This window comes from Hyaena hyaena, unplaced genomic scaffold (assembly GCF_003009895.1).
Source record: "Hyaena hyaena isolate Hyena2069 unplaced genomic scaffold, ASM300989v1 scaffold_804, whole genome shotgun sequence".
Lineage (NCBI taxonomy): Eukaryota > Metazoa > Chordata > Mammalia > Carnivora > Hyaenidae > Hyaena > Hyaena hyaena.
The window spans coordinates 58,041-75,487 of NW_024081436.1; the positions used below are offsets into that span (position 1 = coordinate 58,041).

General features: G+C 36.1%; 1 protein-coding gene across 1 annotated transcript in view; it reads right to left on the reverse strand.

Moving 5' to 3' along the window:
• Positions 1–17,447, reverse strand: part of NEK1 (NIMA related kinase 1) — a 200,676-nt gene that overhangs the window by 37,236 nt on the left and 145,993 nt on the right. Inside the window, exon 27 of the mRNA XM_039219207.1 lies at positions 3,755–3,907. Coding sequence (XP_039075138.1) covers positions 3,755–3,907 — 153 coding nt within the window. The remainder of the gene's footprint in view (positions 1–3,754; positions 3,908–17,447) is intronic.

The window sequence follows — 17,447 nt, forward strand, 5'->3', positions numbered from 1 at the left end:
TAAAATAGAAGTAACTATCAAAAAAACACAGAATCTACTGGGAAAATAAACATAACACTAACATTTATTTTTTAAAAAACTACTGGACTTGAAGGAAAAAGAAAGATATCCTTTGAGTGTCCAAACAAAAAGACTAAATCATTTATAAGAGAAAATAAGATTGTCATTAGATTCCTGATGGCTTTGCTTTATGCCAGAATACAGTGGAGTTTTAATATAGTAAACAAATTCAAGGAATGGAAACATAAGCCAAAGATTTACATTCAACCAAACTGACTTTCAAGAATAAAATCTTAACACAAACTGCTATGAACATACAAAATCTCTGGCTGTATTGTTCACATACCTTCTATTACAAAAAGGGCTTAAGACAATCAAATTGATGAGACACTTAACATAAAGCCTGGGAGACTAGAGAACTCTGCAGGTCCTTTATGCTTCTCATTAAATCCACAAAACAATCCTTAATAACAGTGTTTCCATTCTACACATAGAGAAACTGAACGTCAAAGTCAGCGCAACTTGCCCATGGCTGCTGGGCAAGCGACTGAACCAGAATTGGAACCAAAGCCCATTATCCTTCCACAGCATGAAGCTGCTCCCACACACATATTAAATAAACCTTTTTGTCCTTGCATATACTGGGATTGCGTATTGCCTGGAACTTCATTCTCTCCCTTATTTACCCAATGAGCTCTTTTTTTTTTTTTTTTTTAAATCTTTGGCCTAGCTCAAGATGACTTTCTCTCTCTGTGGCTTTCTCTGACCCAAAAGGGCCTTATCGTCCTTAATGAAACTATATGGTTTTGACAACATAAAGCCTCCTAATCTGTGGTTCCATACCATTACACATGCACTTCCAACACAGATTTTCCCACGTGTGATTTCCTTTTTTTTTTTTTTTTTAATGTTTTATTTATTTCTTGGAGAGAGAGAGAGAGAGAGAGAGCGTGAACAGGGGAGGGTCAGAGAGAGAGGGAGTCACAGACTGAAACAGGCTCCAGGCTCTGAGCTGGCAGTCAGCACAGAGCCTGACGCGGGGCTCGAACCCACGAACCGCGAGATCATGACCTAAGCGAAAGTCGGACGCTTAACCAACTAAGCTACCCAGGCGTCCCAACGACGTGTGATTTCCTAATGGTAAGAAACTGTGACTTCTTTGTGTTAAAATCCTAGCACAGAGCATTAGGGAAAAATTAAAGACAGAAGATGACAACTCTGAGAAGTCTTTTTTTTTAACTATCCATGATAAAGTTAGTTACTTACACATGTCTACACTACCTTTTAACTTTGTGCCTACTTTTATTCTTGCCCTTTTCATGCAATTTTATCATTTATTTGTTTTCATTTGTGTCTGTCCTCTGAGAGCAAGGATGATCTTTTTACTCTTTGTAGCTTTCCTGCCTAACACGTAGTGGTAGGAACAGTTAATTAGTGTTCCATAAATAGCTGGTAAATTGAAGTTAAAAAAAAGGTAAGACAAGTCATAAATGACTTCTCAGTTCCAGTTCTCTGAAGATGGATTTTTTGAATATGGAGAAGATCTGCCTCCACACTAAATATTATTGTACACCAAATACATACATTTAAGCAATAATGATTTTACATAAAAGGAATCAGACTCTGATGTTTTTAAAGTTATAGTTCTAATATAAACACATAAAGGAGTTTTAGATTACAAAATAATCTATATTTTTTTATTTTTATTTTTATTTTTTTTTTTTACAAATAGTTTATTGTCAAATTAGTTTCCACATAACACTCAGTGCTCATCCCCACAAGTGCCCTCCTCCATGCCCATCCCCCCTACCCCCCACATCCATCAGTCCTCAGTGTTTGTCAGCAGTCAAGAGTCTCTCATGGTTTGCCTCTCTTCCTCTCCCCCACCATTTCCGCCCTTCTTCTTCCCCTTGTTCCTCCGTCAAGTTCCTCCTAATCCTCCTATACGTGCAAACATATGGTATTTGTCCTTCTCTGCCTGACTTATTTCGCTCAGCATAACACCCTCAAGGTCCATCCATGTTGCTACACATGGCCAGATTTCCTTGTTTCTCATTGCCATGTAGTATTCCATGGTATAGATAAACCACATCTTCTTGATCCATTCATCTGTTGATGGATACTTAGGCTCTTTCCATGTTTTAGCTATTGTGGAGAGTGCGGCTATGAACATTGGGGTACATGTGCTCCTATGCATCAGCATTTCTGTATCCCTTGGGTAAATTCCTAGCAGTGCTATTGCTGGGTCATAGGGGAGTTCTATTGTTAGTTTCCTTAGGAACCTCCATACTGTTTTCCAGAGGGGCTGCACAAGTTTACATTCCCACCAACAGTGTAGGAGGGTGCCCGTCTCTCCACATCCTCGCCAGCATTCTATATTTTTTTTATCATTATTTGTGAAAATATTTTGGCTTGGAGACTTTTTTCCCCTTGAATACAGTCTGAGGTATTTTGACAACAGGAACAGACTAAGATGTAAGAATACAAAATTGCTAGCATTTTTGACTAATGTCTGGCATACAACTGCACAAATTGCAAATATAAGAGTGTGAACAAGTTAATTACAAATACATACAATTGTGTACTTACACTGTTTTCAAACAACTAATTGTATATACTTCTCTCTTGAAACTGCTTTTCCTTTAACATTAAAGAAAATGCTATAATGATTAATGGCTAGGAGATTCACCCTTAGAAAGAAAACAGCAATCTACTTTTTATACTTTAATAACATGTGTATGGGTTCATCTCACTGGCAAAATAGCATCTGGCTGATTTCTTTATACACACTTCAAATAACCTTGCCACCTATGTTATTTTTTTGTCAGTTTCAAATATGAGCATCACTCTAATTCAGAAAATTTTCTACATTCAATATTCTCCATATTCAAATAATCCATCTTTAGAGAACTGGAACTGAGAAATCACTTATGATTTGTTTTGCTTTTTTTTTTAAAACTCCAATTTACCAACTATTTATGGAACCCTAATTAGCTGTTCCAACTACTATGTGTTAGGCAGGAAAGCTACAACGAGTAAAAAGATCATCCTTGCTCTCAGAGGATAGACACAAATGAAAATATATAAATGATAATACTGCATGAAAAAAGGCAAGGATAAAAGTATGCACAACATTGTCAGAGACAGTCTTAAGGAGACATAAGGAAAAAAAAGATATATTGAGAGAGAACATAATAGTGACATACATTCATGTATAGACACAAACTCTGAAAAAAGAAAAATCATATTCAACCCCTCATTTGAATAAGCTTGTAAGTGTGAAAACACCTGTTTTATACATGGACACTCTTCATATGCATAGCTGTAATACCAAGATGTACAAGACTCACGGAACATAAATGTTTTACTCCTGCCTCACAATTCAGCCTTCCCAGTCCAAAATGGATGTTGTCATAACTACTATAGATATCTTTATTCAAGAAATTTCCAGAATCCACATGCATTGCTCCTATATCTCTCTTCATGTAAAAAAATGTTTTGACTGTCCTACTTTTCTGGATTGTCTAATACATATTTCCTTTTCCTTTTAAGATCCCATCCAGGTTATGTCAGGTCAAAACTCAAGACTACAATGTTGAGACAACACTTCAGAAAAGACAACTAATGTCCATCTAACTAGAAAATTATGACAAAAAGATGACCTCTTATAAATAAGTAGACATATTTTTAAAAATACAGTTTTATTTTTAATAACATTACTTCTAGCATGGAAAAACAATTTGTTTCTGCTTACCACTTCTAATGGTCGTGTTTTCCAGTAGTTCTGTCTGAAGCTGAAGTTCAGCTTCTCCAAGAATCTTTAGAACTGAATCTGTAGGGCTTCTTCCCCAGACTTTTCTTGGAGATCCACCAGGATCTAATTTGATAACCTCTCCCACTGTATGTTCTATAAGAAAAAGAAACAAAAAAAAAATTTCACTGATAAAACATAACACTGTTACTGTTTCATAAGGCAGATTTAAGATCTATCCAATTGAACACATCAAAAGAAAGAAAAGTTGTATCACTAGGAACATATGCTGATGATGCTTCAAAAGACTTTCAGAGAATGAATGTTGAATGATGAACAGATAGAATGAGTGATAAATATTACTAAGAGTAGTAATAAAAATATAGATCTATAATTGCCTTTTAAAATACTTATGGGAGGCAGATTAAGATGGCAGAGTGGGAAGATTAAGGACTCATCTCCTCTTAGGGACACATCGAAATCTACAACTACATGTAGAACAACTATCTTAGAATGAACTGAAGACTAGCTGAACAGATCACATAGAACTAAAAATATAAAGATAAAGACAAATCAAGATGGGTAGAGGGCTGGAGATGCAATTTAGTCAGGACTCACATCCCTGCCACGATGACCCATTGTGAGTAATATCACAACTGTAGGGACCCCCCGGGGGTCAGAGTCTCACGTGAGGTTCCATAGACCAGGGATCTGCACCAGAAACACAAGCACCCATAATGTATGGCTTTCAAAACCAAGGCAGCTTGCTTATGCTTGGGAGAGCTAGAGAACAGTAGGAAACTGCAACTCCACTGTTAAAGGGAATATGGACAATGTCAGTGACTCCAAGTCCCAACACAGTGCAGCGGTTTGAAAACTCCCTGGGTTATTAGTGAAGGAAATCCACTAACTTTAGATATGCACCCGAGGGCCAGGGATCTGTTGGAAAGTTCTCCAGGGATGAAAGTGCTGGGGTGTACAGTTTTTCCTATCTTCTTTCTATCTAGCTGACCCTGCTCTGGTAGGTGCCATTTCTGACACTTTCCACCTACTTGCTAGCAGGACTAGCTCCACCCTGACATTCCCTTGTGGACTTGCCCCACCCAATCTGCCCACCCAGGGCCAGAGTCCCTTCCCTAGCATACCCTGCAAGCAGCCTAGGTTGGTTAGGAGCCTCTTCTAAGCAATTTCCTGCCCCACCACTCCTGGAGGGCACCCTCAGCAAGCACCAGAGCCCCTCCTAAGTTAACCTGGTCTGGGATTGCCAGTCCCAAACACTAAAACACCTACAATGGGTGCAGCCAGATATCACAACAAGCCACAATGAGGGCCAGCCCCACTCAACAGTATACCTGCAGTAGTGAAAGTAAGATCCCACAGGCAGCTGTGTACATCAGCAAGTCTGCAATAGTCTTGACCCAGCCACAACAGGAGGGTTTAGGCAGCTCACACAGGGAATACTCATGAGAACCTGGCTCAGGTGACCAGGGAGGTTTGCCCTAGTAGGCCCATTCAGCATAAAACCACTCCTTCAAGACTTGGAGACATAACTGACCTACCTAAAATATAGAAACCATGGTGAGGCAAAATGAGAAGACAGAGAAATATGTTCCAAATGAAAGAATAAGACAAAACCTTAGAAAAAGAACTAAACAAAATGGAGAAAGCAATCTACCAGATAAAGAGTCCCAAGTAGTAATGGTCATAAAAATGCTTACTGAACTCAGGAGAAGAGAACAGAGTGACAACTTCAACAAAGAGATAGAACATATAAAAAATAACCGATCAGAGCTAAGGAGTACAATAACTGAAATGAAAAATACACTAGAGGGAATCAATAGCAGATCAGGTGATGCAGAAGAAAGAATCAATAATCTGGAAGGCAAGGTAGTAGAAATTACCCAATCAAAGCAGCAATAAGAAAAAAGAATTTTTAAAAATCAGAATAGTTTAACTTAATGCAGAACTTTGGAACTGCATTAAGTGTACTAATATTAGCATTATAGGGTCCCAGAAGGAAAACAGAGAAAGGGACAGAAAACCTATCTGAAGAAACAATGGCTGAAAATATCCCTAACCAGGCAAAGGTAGTATACATCTAAGTCCACTAAGCACAAAGTTCCAAATAAAATGAACTCAAAGAGACCCACACCAAAACATTACAAAGTATGAGCAGTTAAAGATAGAGTCTTGGATTGCCTGGGTGGCTCAGCTGGTTAAGCACCCAACTCTTGATTTCAGCTCAGGTCATTATCTCACAGTTCATGGGATCAAGCCCCATGTATCAACCTCTGTGCTGCTTGGGATTCTCTCTCTGCCCCTCTCCTGCTCATACTTGCTGTCTTTAAAATAAATAACTAAATTTAAAAAATAAAACAAAAAATAAAAATTAAAAAATAAGAGTCTAAAAAGCAGCAAGAGAAAAATTCCTAGTTACTTATATGGGAGCACCCCAAAAAACTATTAGCTAATTTTTCAGCAGAAACTTTACAGCCCAGAAGAATGTGGCATGATGCATTCAAAGTACTGAAAAGAGGGACGCCTGGGTGGCTTAGTCAGTTAAGCGTCCGACTTTCGCTTAGGTCATGATCTTGCGGTTCGTGGGTTCGAGCCCTGCATCAGGCTCTGTGCTGACTGTCAGCTCAGAGCCTGGAGCCTATTTGAGAGTCTGTATCTCCCTCTCTCTCTGACCCTCCCCTGTTCACGCTGTCTCTCTCTCTCTCTCCTAGAAACAAATAAAAAATAAAAAAAACAAAGTACTGAAAAGAAAAAAAACCCCTTATAAATAAGAATATTCTACCTGGCAAAGTTATCACTCAGAGTTGTAGGGGAGATACAGTTTGCCAGATAAGCAAAAGCTAATGGAGTTGATCAATACCAAACTGGGCATCCGAGAAACGTTGATAGAATTTCATAAACAAAAAAAGAAAAGACCAAAACCCAAAATAAGAAAAGTAAGAAGGAAAAAATCTTACTGGTAAAGATAAGCATAATACCAAGGTTGTGGCTCAAATGCCCTCATATCTAAATATGAGGGTTAAAAGATGAAAATCATTTAGACATACAATAATTAGTCAAGAGATACAGAAAACAGTAAGATGTAAAACATGACATCAAAAACATAAAATGTTGGGGGGATGGTAAAAATGCAGTGTTTTTAGAAAGTGCTTGAACTTGGGGCGCCTGCGTGGCTCAGTCAGTTAAGTGTCTGACTTCAGCTCAGGTCATGATCTCACGGTTTGTGGGTTTGAGCCCTGTGTCGGGTTCTGTGCTGACAGCTCAGAGCCTGGAGCCTGCTTTGGATTCTGTGTCCCTCTCTCTCTGCCCCTCCCTTGCTTGTGCTCTGTTTCCCTCTGTCTCTCAAAAATAAGTAAACTTTTAAAAACAAAGTGCTTGAACTTAAATGGCCTTCAACTTAAGACTGCTAAATACACAGGATGTTATACATGAACCTTATGGTAACCACATACCAAATACCTTTATTTACACATATAAGTGAAGGTTTATGTAAATAAACTAAATGTTTCACTCAAAACACATAGTGTCACTGAATGGATAAAAAAAACAAGGACCACATACATGCTGCCTACAAGAGACTCACTTCAGATCTAGACACACACAGACTAAAAGTGAAAGGATAGAATAAGATATTGAATGCAAATGGAAACATAAAGAAAGTTGATGTAGCAATACCTATGGCAGAAAAAGTAGATTTTAAAAGAAAGACTGTAACAAGAGACAATGAAGGGCATTACACAATGAATGCATACATCAAAGAAGAGGATAGAACATCTATAAATATCAGTGCATTCAATATAGGGGCACATAAAGCAAATATTATATAAACATAAAGAGAGACACTGATGGTAAAAATAATGATAGTACAGGACTTTAATATTCCACTTGCATCAATGAATAAATCATTTAGATAGAAAATCAATAAGGAAATATCGGCTTTAAATAACACATTAGACAAGATGGATTTAATAGGTATATACAAAACATTCCATTCAAAAATAGAACAGACATTCTTTTCAAGTGTACGTGCAATCTTCTCTAACAAAGATCATACATTAAGCCGTAAAACAAATCTCAATTAATATAAGAAAACTGAGATCATATCAAGCATATTTTCCAAATACAACAAAAACAGTATGAAATTAAAAATCAAGCAGAAGAAAACTGTAAAATACAAATATGTGAAGTCTAAACAAAACCAATGGACCAAAGAAGACATCAAAGAGGAAACCAAAAAAATACCTTGAGGCAAATGAAAATAAAAATACAATGCTCTAAAATCTATGGGACACAGCAAAAGCAATTCCAAGACAGAAGTTTATAGTGATACAAGCCCATCTCAAGAAACAAGAAAAATCTCACATAAACAATCTGATCCTACACCTAAAGAAACTACTAAGAAAAAAGAAAGCCTAACGTTAATATTATTCACCTTATGTTCACTGGAGCATTATTTGCAAGAGCCAAGATACTGAGGAAACCTAAGAGTCCACCAAAAGATGAATGGGGAAAGCAGATGTGGTATATAGTTGACCCTTGATTAACACAGGTTTGAACAGCCTTGGGTCCACCTATATGCTGATTTTTTTTTCAATAAATGCAGTACAGTACTGTAAGTATATTTTCTATTCCTTATGATTTTTCAATACCATTTTCTTCTCTCTAGCTTACTTTATTAGAAGAATACCTTATATAATACATGTAAATACAAAATATGTGTTAATCAACTACTTATGCTATTGGCAAGGCTTCCAGTCAAAAGTAGACTATTAGCAGTTAAATGTCTGGGGAGTCAAAAGTAATATGCAGATTTCAGACCACACAGGGTGGTCAGTGCCCCTAACCCCTGAATTATTCAGGATGAACTATACATATACAAAGGAAATTACTCAGCCATAAAAAAGAATGAAATCTTGCCATTTCCAACAATATGGATGGACACAGAGGGTATTATGCTAAATGAAGTAAGTCAGAGAAAAAAACAAACACTATATGATTTCACTTATATGTGGAATCCAGAAAACTAAACAAATGAATAAAGCAAAACAGAAACAGACTCATGGATACAGGAAATAATCTGCTGGTTGCTAGAGTGGAGGGAATAAGGAGGACAGGGAAAACAGGGGAAGGGGATTAAAAGGTAAAAAACTTGAGTTATAAAATAAATAGGGATACAATGTATAGCAAAGAAAATATAGTCAATTATATGTAACAAATTTTATGGGACAGATGACAAGCTAGGTATATCTTGCTGGTTATTTTCTAATTTATATAAATGTTGAATTACTATGTTGCACACCTGAAAGTAATATAGTATTTCATGTCAACTATGCTTCAATAAAAAATAAGTAAATAAAATAGTTATAAATTAACAGAGGGGCACCTGGGTAGCTCAGTCAGTTAGGCAACCAACTTTGGCTTAGGTCATGATCTGATGGTTTGTGAGTTTGAGCCTCACCTCAGGCTCTGTGCTGACTCAGGGTCTGGAGCCTGCTTCGGATTCTGTGTCTCCCTCTCTCTCTGCCCCTCCCCTGCTTGTACTCTGGGTCTCTCGCTCTCAAAAATAATTAAACATTAAAAAATTTTTAAATAAAATTTACCAGGGCAAAAAAATGGGAAATTAGCTATTGATTTTTGAGTCTTAGGAGTCTTTTGTAATAACACTCAGAGCATTAATAGATAAGATGCAATCTCACATATTATAGTATATATAAGTCATTTAAATTTTAATGGTAACCAAATACAAAATGTTGATATAAATTTGTATGTACCAGTTCCTTGAAAGTATCTGGAAATTAGCAGGAATATTCAATTTTATAAAGCAAAAATGATTCCCAGTAGGGAACCGATTTTTAAAAGGATAGTTATAAAGTAGAAAACCCATAAATAGACCATTACTTACAGTCATGCAGTATTTGACAGAGGTGCCAAAACAATATAGTGAGCATGGGAAGTCTCTTTAATAAACAAAATTATAGAAACTATATGTCCACATGAAAATAGATTAACTTAGTTCCGTTTGATGCAGGAAGAGAAAAGCAAGTGGAGCTGATGGTCTCTCTGAGCTAAGGTAAAAGAATTATAAGTCTAGGATGCAAAAGTGGCTAATGTTGGCAGGATAGAGAACTGAGGAGCAGAAAGCTACATAAAGAGAACTCAGAACTATAAAGAGCTCCCTAGAATCTTACGCTGAATACTGATTAGCTACAAAACAAAAAATGTTTTATTTGGCTACCAAACAAAAAATGACCAAGCATGCAAAGAAGCAAAAGAATCTAACCTTAATGAAGAGGAAAAAATATCAACCAATTAATATCAACCTAAAAATTACAGATGACTTAACTAGTAGAGAAGACATTTATAATTTTCATAAACAAATTCTTTATGTTCAATAAGCTACAGAGACAAATGACGATAATTAGAGAAAAAAGAAAACATTAACAAGATCCATATGAACTTCTAGAAAGGAAGACAAAAAGGCTGGAAAAAATAATGGCAAGAATTATCCAAATTTGATGAAAACTACTCATAATCCAAGAACCTCAACAAAACTGAAGCAAAGGAAACATGAAGAAAATGACATGAAGACACATCATAATCAAATTTACTAAAACCAAGGCTTAGGGAAAAAAATCTAAAAACATCCAGGAAAAAAGATGCATTACAAACAGAGAAATAACAAGGATGATAGAAGATTCTCATCACCAAGAATTGCAAACATGAAGACATTGGTGCAATATCATCAAGTACTAAAAGAAAAAAATATCAAGGTAGAATTCTATACCCAGAAAAAAATACTTTGCAAAAGAAAGGCAAAACAAACACTTTTACAGACATAGAAGAGTTGAAAGAACTCATCACCAGCAGGACAACATAACAAGAAATGTTAAAGTCCTTCAGACAGAAGAAAAACAGTAACACATGAAAATCTGATTTATACAAATATTATGAAGATTGTTGGAAACAATAACTACATGAGTAGATACAAAAGATTTTTTCTATTATTATTTAAAACTCCTTATAGCATAAATGACCATACTGTGTTGTGGGGTTTGTAGCATAAGGTAAACAAATAAAATACAGCGCAAAGACTGGGAGGAAACAAATCTAAGTATACTGTTGTAAGGTTCTTATACTACATGAGAAATGTAATCAATTGCTGGAAGATAGACTGTAATAAGTTAAACATGTATGCTATAAAGTCTAAAGCAAACACTAAAATAATAGAATAAACTGAACAACAGAGATAGAACAGAATCATAGAAATACTGAATCCAAAAGAAAAAAGGGCAAAGGAAACAAAGAATGGATAAGACAAACAAACAGCTGTGCTGACAGCTCAGAGCCTGGAGCCTGTGCTCATGCTCTGTTTCTCAAAAAATAAATAAATGTTAAAAAAAGATTAAAAAATTAAGAGCAAACCTAACAATATGCTGGCTGAAAGAAGCCTACTTTAGATACAGAGACACAAATAGACTAGAAGGGAGGGAGGACTGGATAAAGATATACCAGCTAATATTGAGCAAAAAAAAAAAAAAGGTAGAAGTGACTTTATTGATAATGAGGTAAATTTTAAATAATGAGTTTTTTAAAAACAGAACTATTGATAGTCACAATGCAGTTTAATCTCAAAAAGCATTATGTTGAATTAAACAAGCTAAACACAAAAGAATACAAACTGTTAGAGTCTATTTAAATAAAATTCTAGAATACAGAAAGTTAATTTAACATAGAAAAAATTAAGCAAAAGTCTCCTCTAGGACTTCTGCAAGAAGCATGAAACTTTCTGTTTGGGAAGATTGTGATGTTCTTGGAGTTTAGGTTACATAGCTGTAGGTTTGTGTTAAAACTCAGTAATGTACATTTAAAATACCTGCATTTCACTGTATGTAAATTTAACATTAAAAAGAACAAACTTCTAAACAAATATTTAACTCTGTTTAATGATATGTATGTTATGAAGTACTTAGGACAAAGTATATCAGTATCTGCAGTGAACTTTAAATTCCATCAAAAAATAAGATATACTAGTGGTGCCTGGGTGGCTCAGTTGGTTAAGTGTCCAACTCTTTGGCTCAGGTCATGATCTCATAGTTGTGAGATAGAGCCTTACAGTGGGCTCCAAATGCAGCCTGCTTAAGATTCTCTCCCACTACTGGTGACAGTGAAAACTGATGCAGCCACTCTGGAAAACAACATGGAGTTTCTTCAAAAAATTAAAAGCAGAATTCCCCTACGACCCAGCAACGGCAATACTACATATTTATCCCAAGGATACAGAAATGTTGATGTGAAGGGGCACGTGCACCCCAATGTTTACAGCAGCACTAGCAGCAATAGCCAAATTATGGGAAGAGCCCAAATGTCTATGAATTGATGAATGAGTAAAGAAGATATGGTGTACGTATATGTAGGTATGTATGTATGCATACACACACACACACACACACACACACACACACACACACAGACACACACACACAGTGGACTATTACTCAGTGATCAGAAAGAATAAAATCTTGCCTTTTGTAATGACGTGGATAGAACTAGAGTGTATTATGCTAAGTGAAATCAGTCAGAGAAAAATAAATATCATGTGATTTCACTCATATGTGGAATTTAAGAAACAGAACAGATGAACATAGGGGAGGGGAAGGGAAGGGAAAATAAGATAAAACAGAGAGAGAGAGGCAAACCATAAGAGACTTAAATTCTGAGAACAAACTAAGGGATGCTGGAGGGGTGTTAGGTGGGCAGATGGGTGATGGGTATTAAGGAGGGCACTTGTTGGGATAAGCACTGGGTGTTATATATAAGTGATGGATCACTAAATTCTACTCCTGAAATCATTATTATGCTATGTTACCTAATTTGGCTTTAAATAAAATTTAAAAACTAAGAATAAATCAAAGATTCTCTCTCCCTCTCCTTCTGCCCCCTCCACTTGTGCTCTCTCTAAAAAAAAAAAAAAAAGATATACTAATTGTTGGATAGAAGGATAGAGAGATATATGATAAGGCAGGCATAGTAAAATATTAATGGTATACTCTCAATGGAGAATACATGGTGTTCATTGTGAAACTATTTTCATTTTCCATGTTTAAAATTTTTCATAATAAAATGTTGAGAAAAGTAAATCATGTATGATCATACAATGGACTATTATATAGCTATAAAAATGTGAAGGTAATTGTTTATGTAGTTACATGAAAAGATTTATAAAACATACTTATGTATAAAACAAATATAATAAAAGATATATAACATGTAATCTGTAACATGAAGATATAAAATATGTATTTTTGTTCAGATACACTCATATATGAAGCTCAGAGGGATAAACAATAAACTATATCTGTGGTAACTTGGTTAATAGGGAAGGAAATGGAGTATATGTTGAGGTGAAGAGAAATTTTATACACTGTTTATACAACATAAAAACATATCACATTAAATACCTTGTCTACTCAAATTAAACATCATTTTTGAAACTTGAGACAAAGTATTATTTATGTTACAGTATTCTCAATCTCATGCTATGTTCTAGATAAAAGTGCTTTTATTAAGGTAATAAGGTATCTCACATGTCCTCATGTATTTGTCCGAGATAGGACTATCTGATCATTCAAGATTACCTAATTCATGTTTTTATGGTCTGCATATGACCTTTCTTCCTACTTTTTAAGAAAGCATGGCAGGGATTTTTTTTCATCTTGTATAAAACTTGCTTGCATTCCTCTACTTTTGCCTCTATCTCTTCCTGTCATACTGGTGATACTTTATTGCCTCAGAAGTGTTCTATATTACTTACAGCCCCATCACCTGAGAGACTTCACAACATCAGTTGTGTTTATCATCATATATATGTAATTAATGACTGCTCTTCATGCATAAAATCTGTGCTACATGATAGGGGACACAAAACATGCAGTACAAGGGGCGACTGGGTGGCTCAGTCGGTTAAGTGTCCGACTTCAGCTCAGGTCATGATGTCATGGTCCGTGGATTCGAGCCCCACGTCAGGCTCTGTGCTGACAGCTAGCTCAGCTCAGAGCCTGGAGCCTGCTTTGGGTTCTGTGTCTCCCTTTCTCTCTGATCCTCCCCTGCTCACGCTGTCTCTATCTCTCTCTCTCAAAAATAAATAAAACTTTAAAAAATAAAAAAAAAAATGCAGTACAAGTCAGACAAACTTATTTTAAAAGTTTATATTATAAAAAAGGAACATAAGTAAAACATATACACAAATGAAGAAAATAATTACAGCATGTAATTAGTTCCTGAAAATAATATTCTATGATTTAGAAAATAACCTTAGAAGAGGTCTACTTTTAATAGAGTGCTGAACATTGAAGAAATGGTTTCAAGAAAAATGGGATGGAGAGCATGGACAATAATCCAGTAAGTATGTCAAACGCTGTGGATATATAAAATAAGGATCACTAACTACCAGCATGAACATCTTTGGAAACACTTAGAAGAAGGGTTTTGATGCATGCAGTAGAGGGGGAAAGTTCAGGGAGAATGGAAAGAAAGGAACTGGAGTGGTTAAAAGATAATGCTTTGAAGAGCTATGCTATAAAAAAGACTTCAAAAATGAGGTGAAAGTTGAATAATAAGGAAAGAAAGAAAGAAAGAAAGAAAGAAAGAAAGAAAGAAAGAAGGAAGGAAGGAAAGAAAGAAAGGCAGTCATGCAAAGAACTCAGAAAAGAGAGAAAGGGAAGAGAATTGCGAAAAAGAAAGGGCTTGGCATGTTTTAAGAAATGAAAAGTGAGAAATGAGTAGGTAGAAACAAATGAATTGAGTGAGGATACAGAGAACCACAGGAGAGCCTTGTAGGTCATGAAAAGAACTTCAGATTTTTATTCTAACTGCAACAAAAATCAATTAGATTTTATTTTTTATTTTATTTTTAAATTTTTTTTATGTTTTATTTATTTCTAGGAGAGAGAGAGACAGCGTGAGCAGGGGAGGGTCAGAGAGAGAGGGAGTCACAGACTGAAAGAGGCTCCAGGCTCTGAGCTGGCAGTCAGCACAGAGCCCGACGCGGGGCTCGAACCCACGAACCGCGAGATCATGACCTAAGCGAAAGTCGGACGCTTAACCGACTAAGCCACCCAGGCGCCCCATCAATTAGATTTTAAAATGAGAGAGTGATGTGATATATTTTGCCTTTTTAATTAGCATAAAATATTTTCAAGTCTGGTTACACTGACTCTACATCCCCACCAAGTAATAACACTCTACATCTTTCTTCCCCCTCACAGCTCAACTTCCTTAAAAGGTTATAAACTCTCCCTCTGCAATCTCTCTTTTTTACTTCCTCACCTCCCACTCGCTTCTTAATTCTTGGATTCTATTGCTGTCCCTACCACTCTAATGACACTACTTTTATCAAGATCACAATGTCACTCTCCAGACAATTCCAGGGCAAATTTTTTAGCCCTAAACTTGTCATTTCTCTTCCTAAAGTACTCTTCTTCCTTTTAAACCCATCAATTTTCCTAACTCTGTTTGTTTCTCATTTTCTTTTCAAAGTTCTTCTTTTTCTGACAAACTCTTAGAAGAGTTTCACAGGAAGCCCTTACATGTCTATCCTTTCATACCTCTTAAATATGTCCTCTTCTCTTTATTATCTTTAAATAACTTAGTTAAGGTCATCAATGATTTTTGTCTAGATTAATCTAAGACCCTCTAAAAATGGTCTGAAAGACTTCCACTTCTGAGTGAGATGGAATACAGTAACTAGAGTTATGCTATTGCCTCAATATGCAAACCAATTGGACAAAATACACAAACAACAGATTCAAGACACTGGACAAAAGGTAATAAAGAACACAGACTTTTGAGTAGAAAAGAAACAAACAAGGTGGTACTTATGAGTGTTCCAGCTTGTTGCCTTCAGAGTTTCTAAACTGCATGTCAGAAAGGGAAACCCAGGCAGAGTCTGACAGATTCCTTAAGTTTGGGAGATAGAAATGGGATTTTCGGAAGACCAGAGAAAGTAGAAAGAGAATTACAGAGGTTTACAGAGGGTAGCCCTTGAGTATCAGCAGAACTGTGATATAAGCAAATATGTGAGAAAACCATCCAAGGTTAAGAATAGAACCACCCAAAAAGTTTATATGGAAAACAGGACATGAACTATTTCCTGTTCCCAGAAGCCAGATTGGAAAATGTCATAATTCATGGTGCACTGGGTACAAGTGCATTACAACTGTATTCCATATGGTCAAAAAGATAAGTAGAGGGGCACCTGGGTGGCTCAGTGGGTTGAGCGTCTGGCTTCAGCTCAGGTCATGATCTCACGGTCGTGGGTTCAAGCCCCGCGTTGGGCTCTGTGCTGACAGCTAACTCAGAGCCTGGAGGCTGCTTCACATTTTGTATCTCCCTCTCTCTCTGACCCTCCCCTGCTCTCACACACACACACACACACACACACACACACACACTCTCTCTCTCTCTCTCTCTCTCAGAAATAAGTAAAAAACATTAAAAAAAAGATAAGTAGAAACATGGCAGATAAAAAACCTGACCTCCTGAAAACTACACTATTTGAGACGGAAAATATACTGGATGGAATTAACAGATTAGGCATTGCAGAAAAAAAAAAATAAGTGAATTTGAAGATAGAGTATTAGAAAGTATCCAGAACAAAACACACTGAAAAAAGAATCTAAAAAATGAAAAAGAGCATTACTGAGCTATAAGACAGCTTTGAACTGCTTAATAAACATGAAATTGCAGTTCCCAAAGGAGAGAGGGGAGAGGAGGCTGAGAAAAAATATTTGAAGAAATAATAACAAAAAACTTTCCAATTTGATGAAAACTATATATTCATACACCTAAGAGCTCAATAAACCCCAAGGAAAAGAACAAAAAGAAAGTACAACAAAGCTCTTCACTATCAAATTGGTTGAAATTAATAATAATGGCAAAGCAGTTAGAGAAAAATGCTGTGCTAAGCAGAAGGAACTAAGAATCAGATTTCTCATCAGAAACAATGTAAGTGAGAAGATAATGGTGTAACATCTTTAAAGCACTGCAAGACAATATCCTCAACCTAGAACTCTATATTCAAAGAAAATATCTTTTAAAAATTCAGGTGAAATACTTTTCAATACACAAAAGTTGAAATGATCTACCACCTGCATCACAAGAAGTGTTAAAAGAAGTTCTTTCAAACAAAAAAGTTTAGAACATTGGAAATGGTAACTACACAAATACAAAAAGACTTTCTTCCCTTATAAGATATTTAAATCTCTTTAAAGGATAATTAGATTAAGTTCAATTCCTGGGAAGATGGAGTCCGCACCTATCACCCTGTGTCCCCCACTGAATACAGCTACGAAAACCAGGACGAAATGTATAAGGTGGCTATTTGAGAGCTCTTAGAAACAAAGAGTAGCATGGTGAGTTCCTTATAGATTCTGGATATTAACCCTTTATCTGATATGTCATTTGCAACTATCTTTTCCCATTCCGTTGGTTGCCTATTAGTTTTCTGGGTTGTTTCCTTAGCTGTGCAGAAGCTTTTAATCTTGATGAGGTCCCAATCATTTATTTTTGCTCTTGATTCCCTTGCTTTTGGGGATGTGTCAAGTAAGAAGTTGCTGCGGTGGAGGTCAAGGAGGTTGTTTCCTGCTTTCTCCTCTAGGGTGTTGATAGTTTCCTGTCTCAC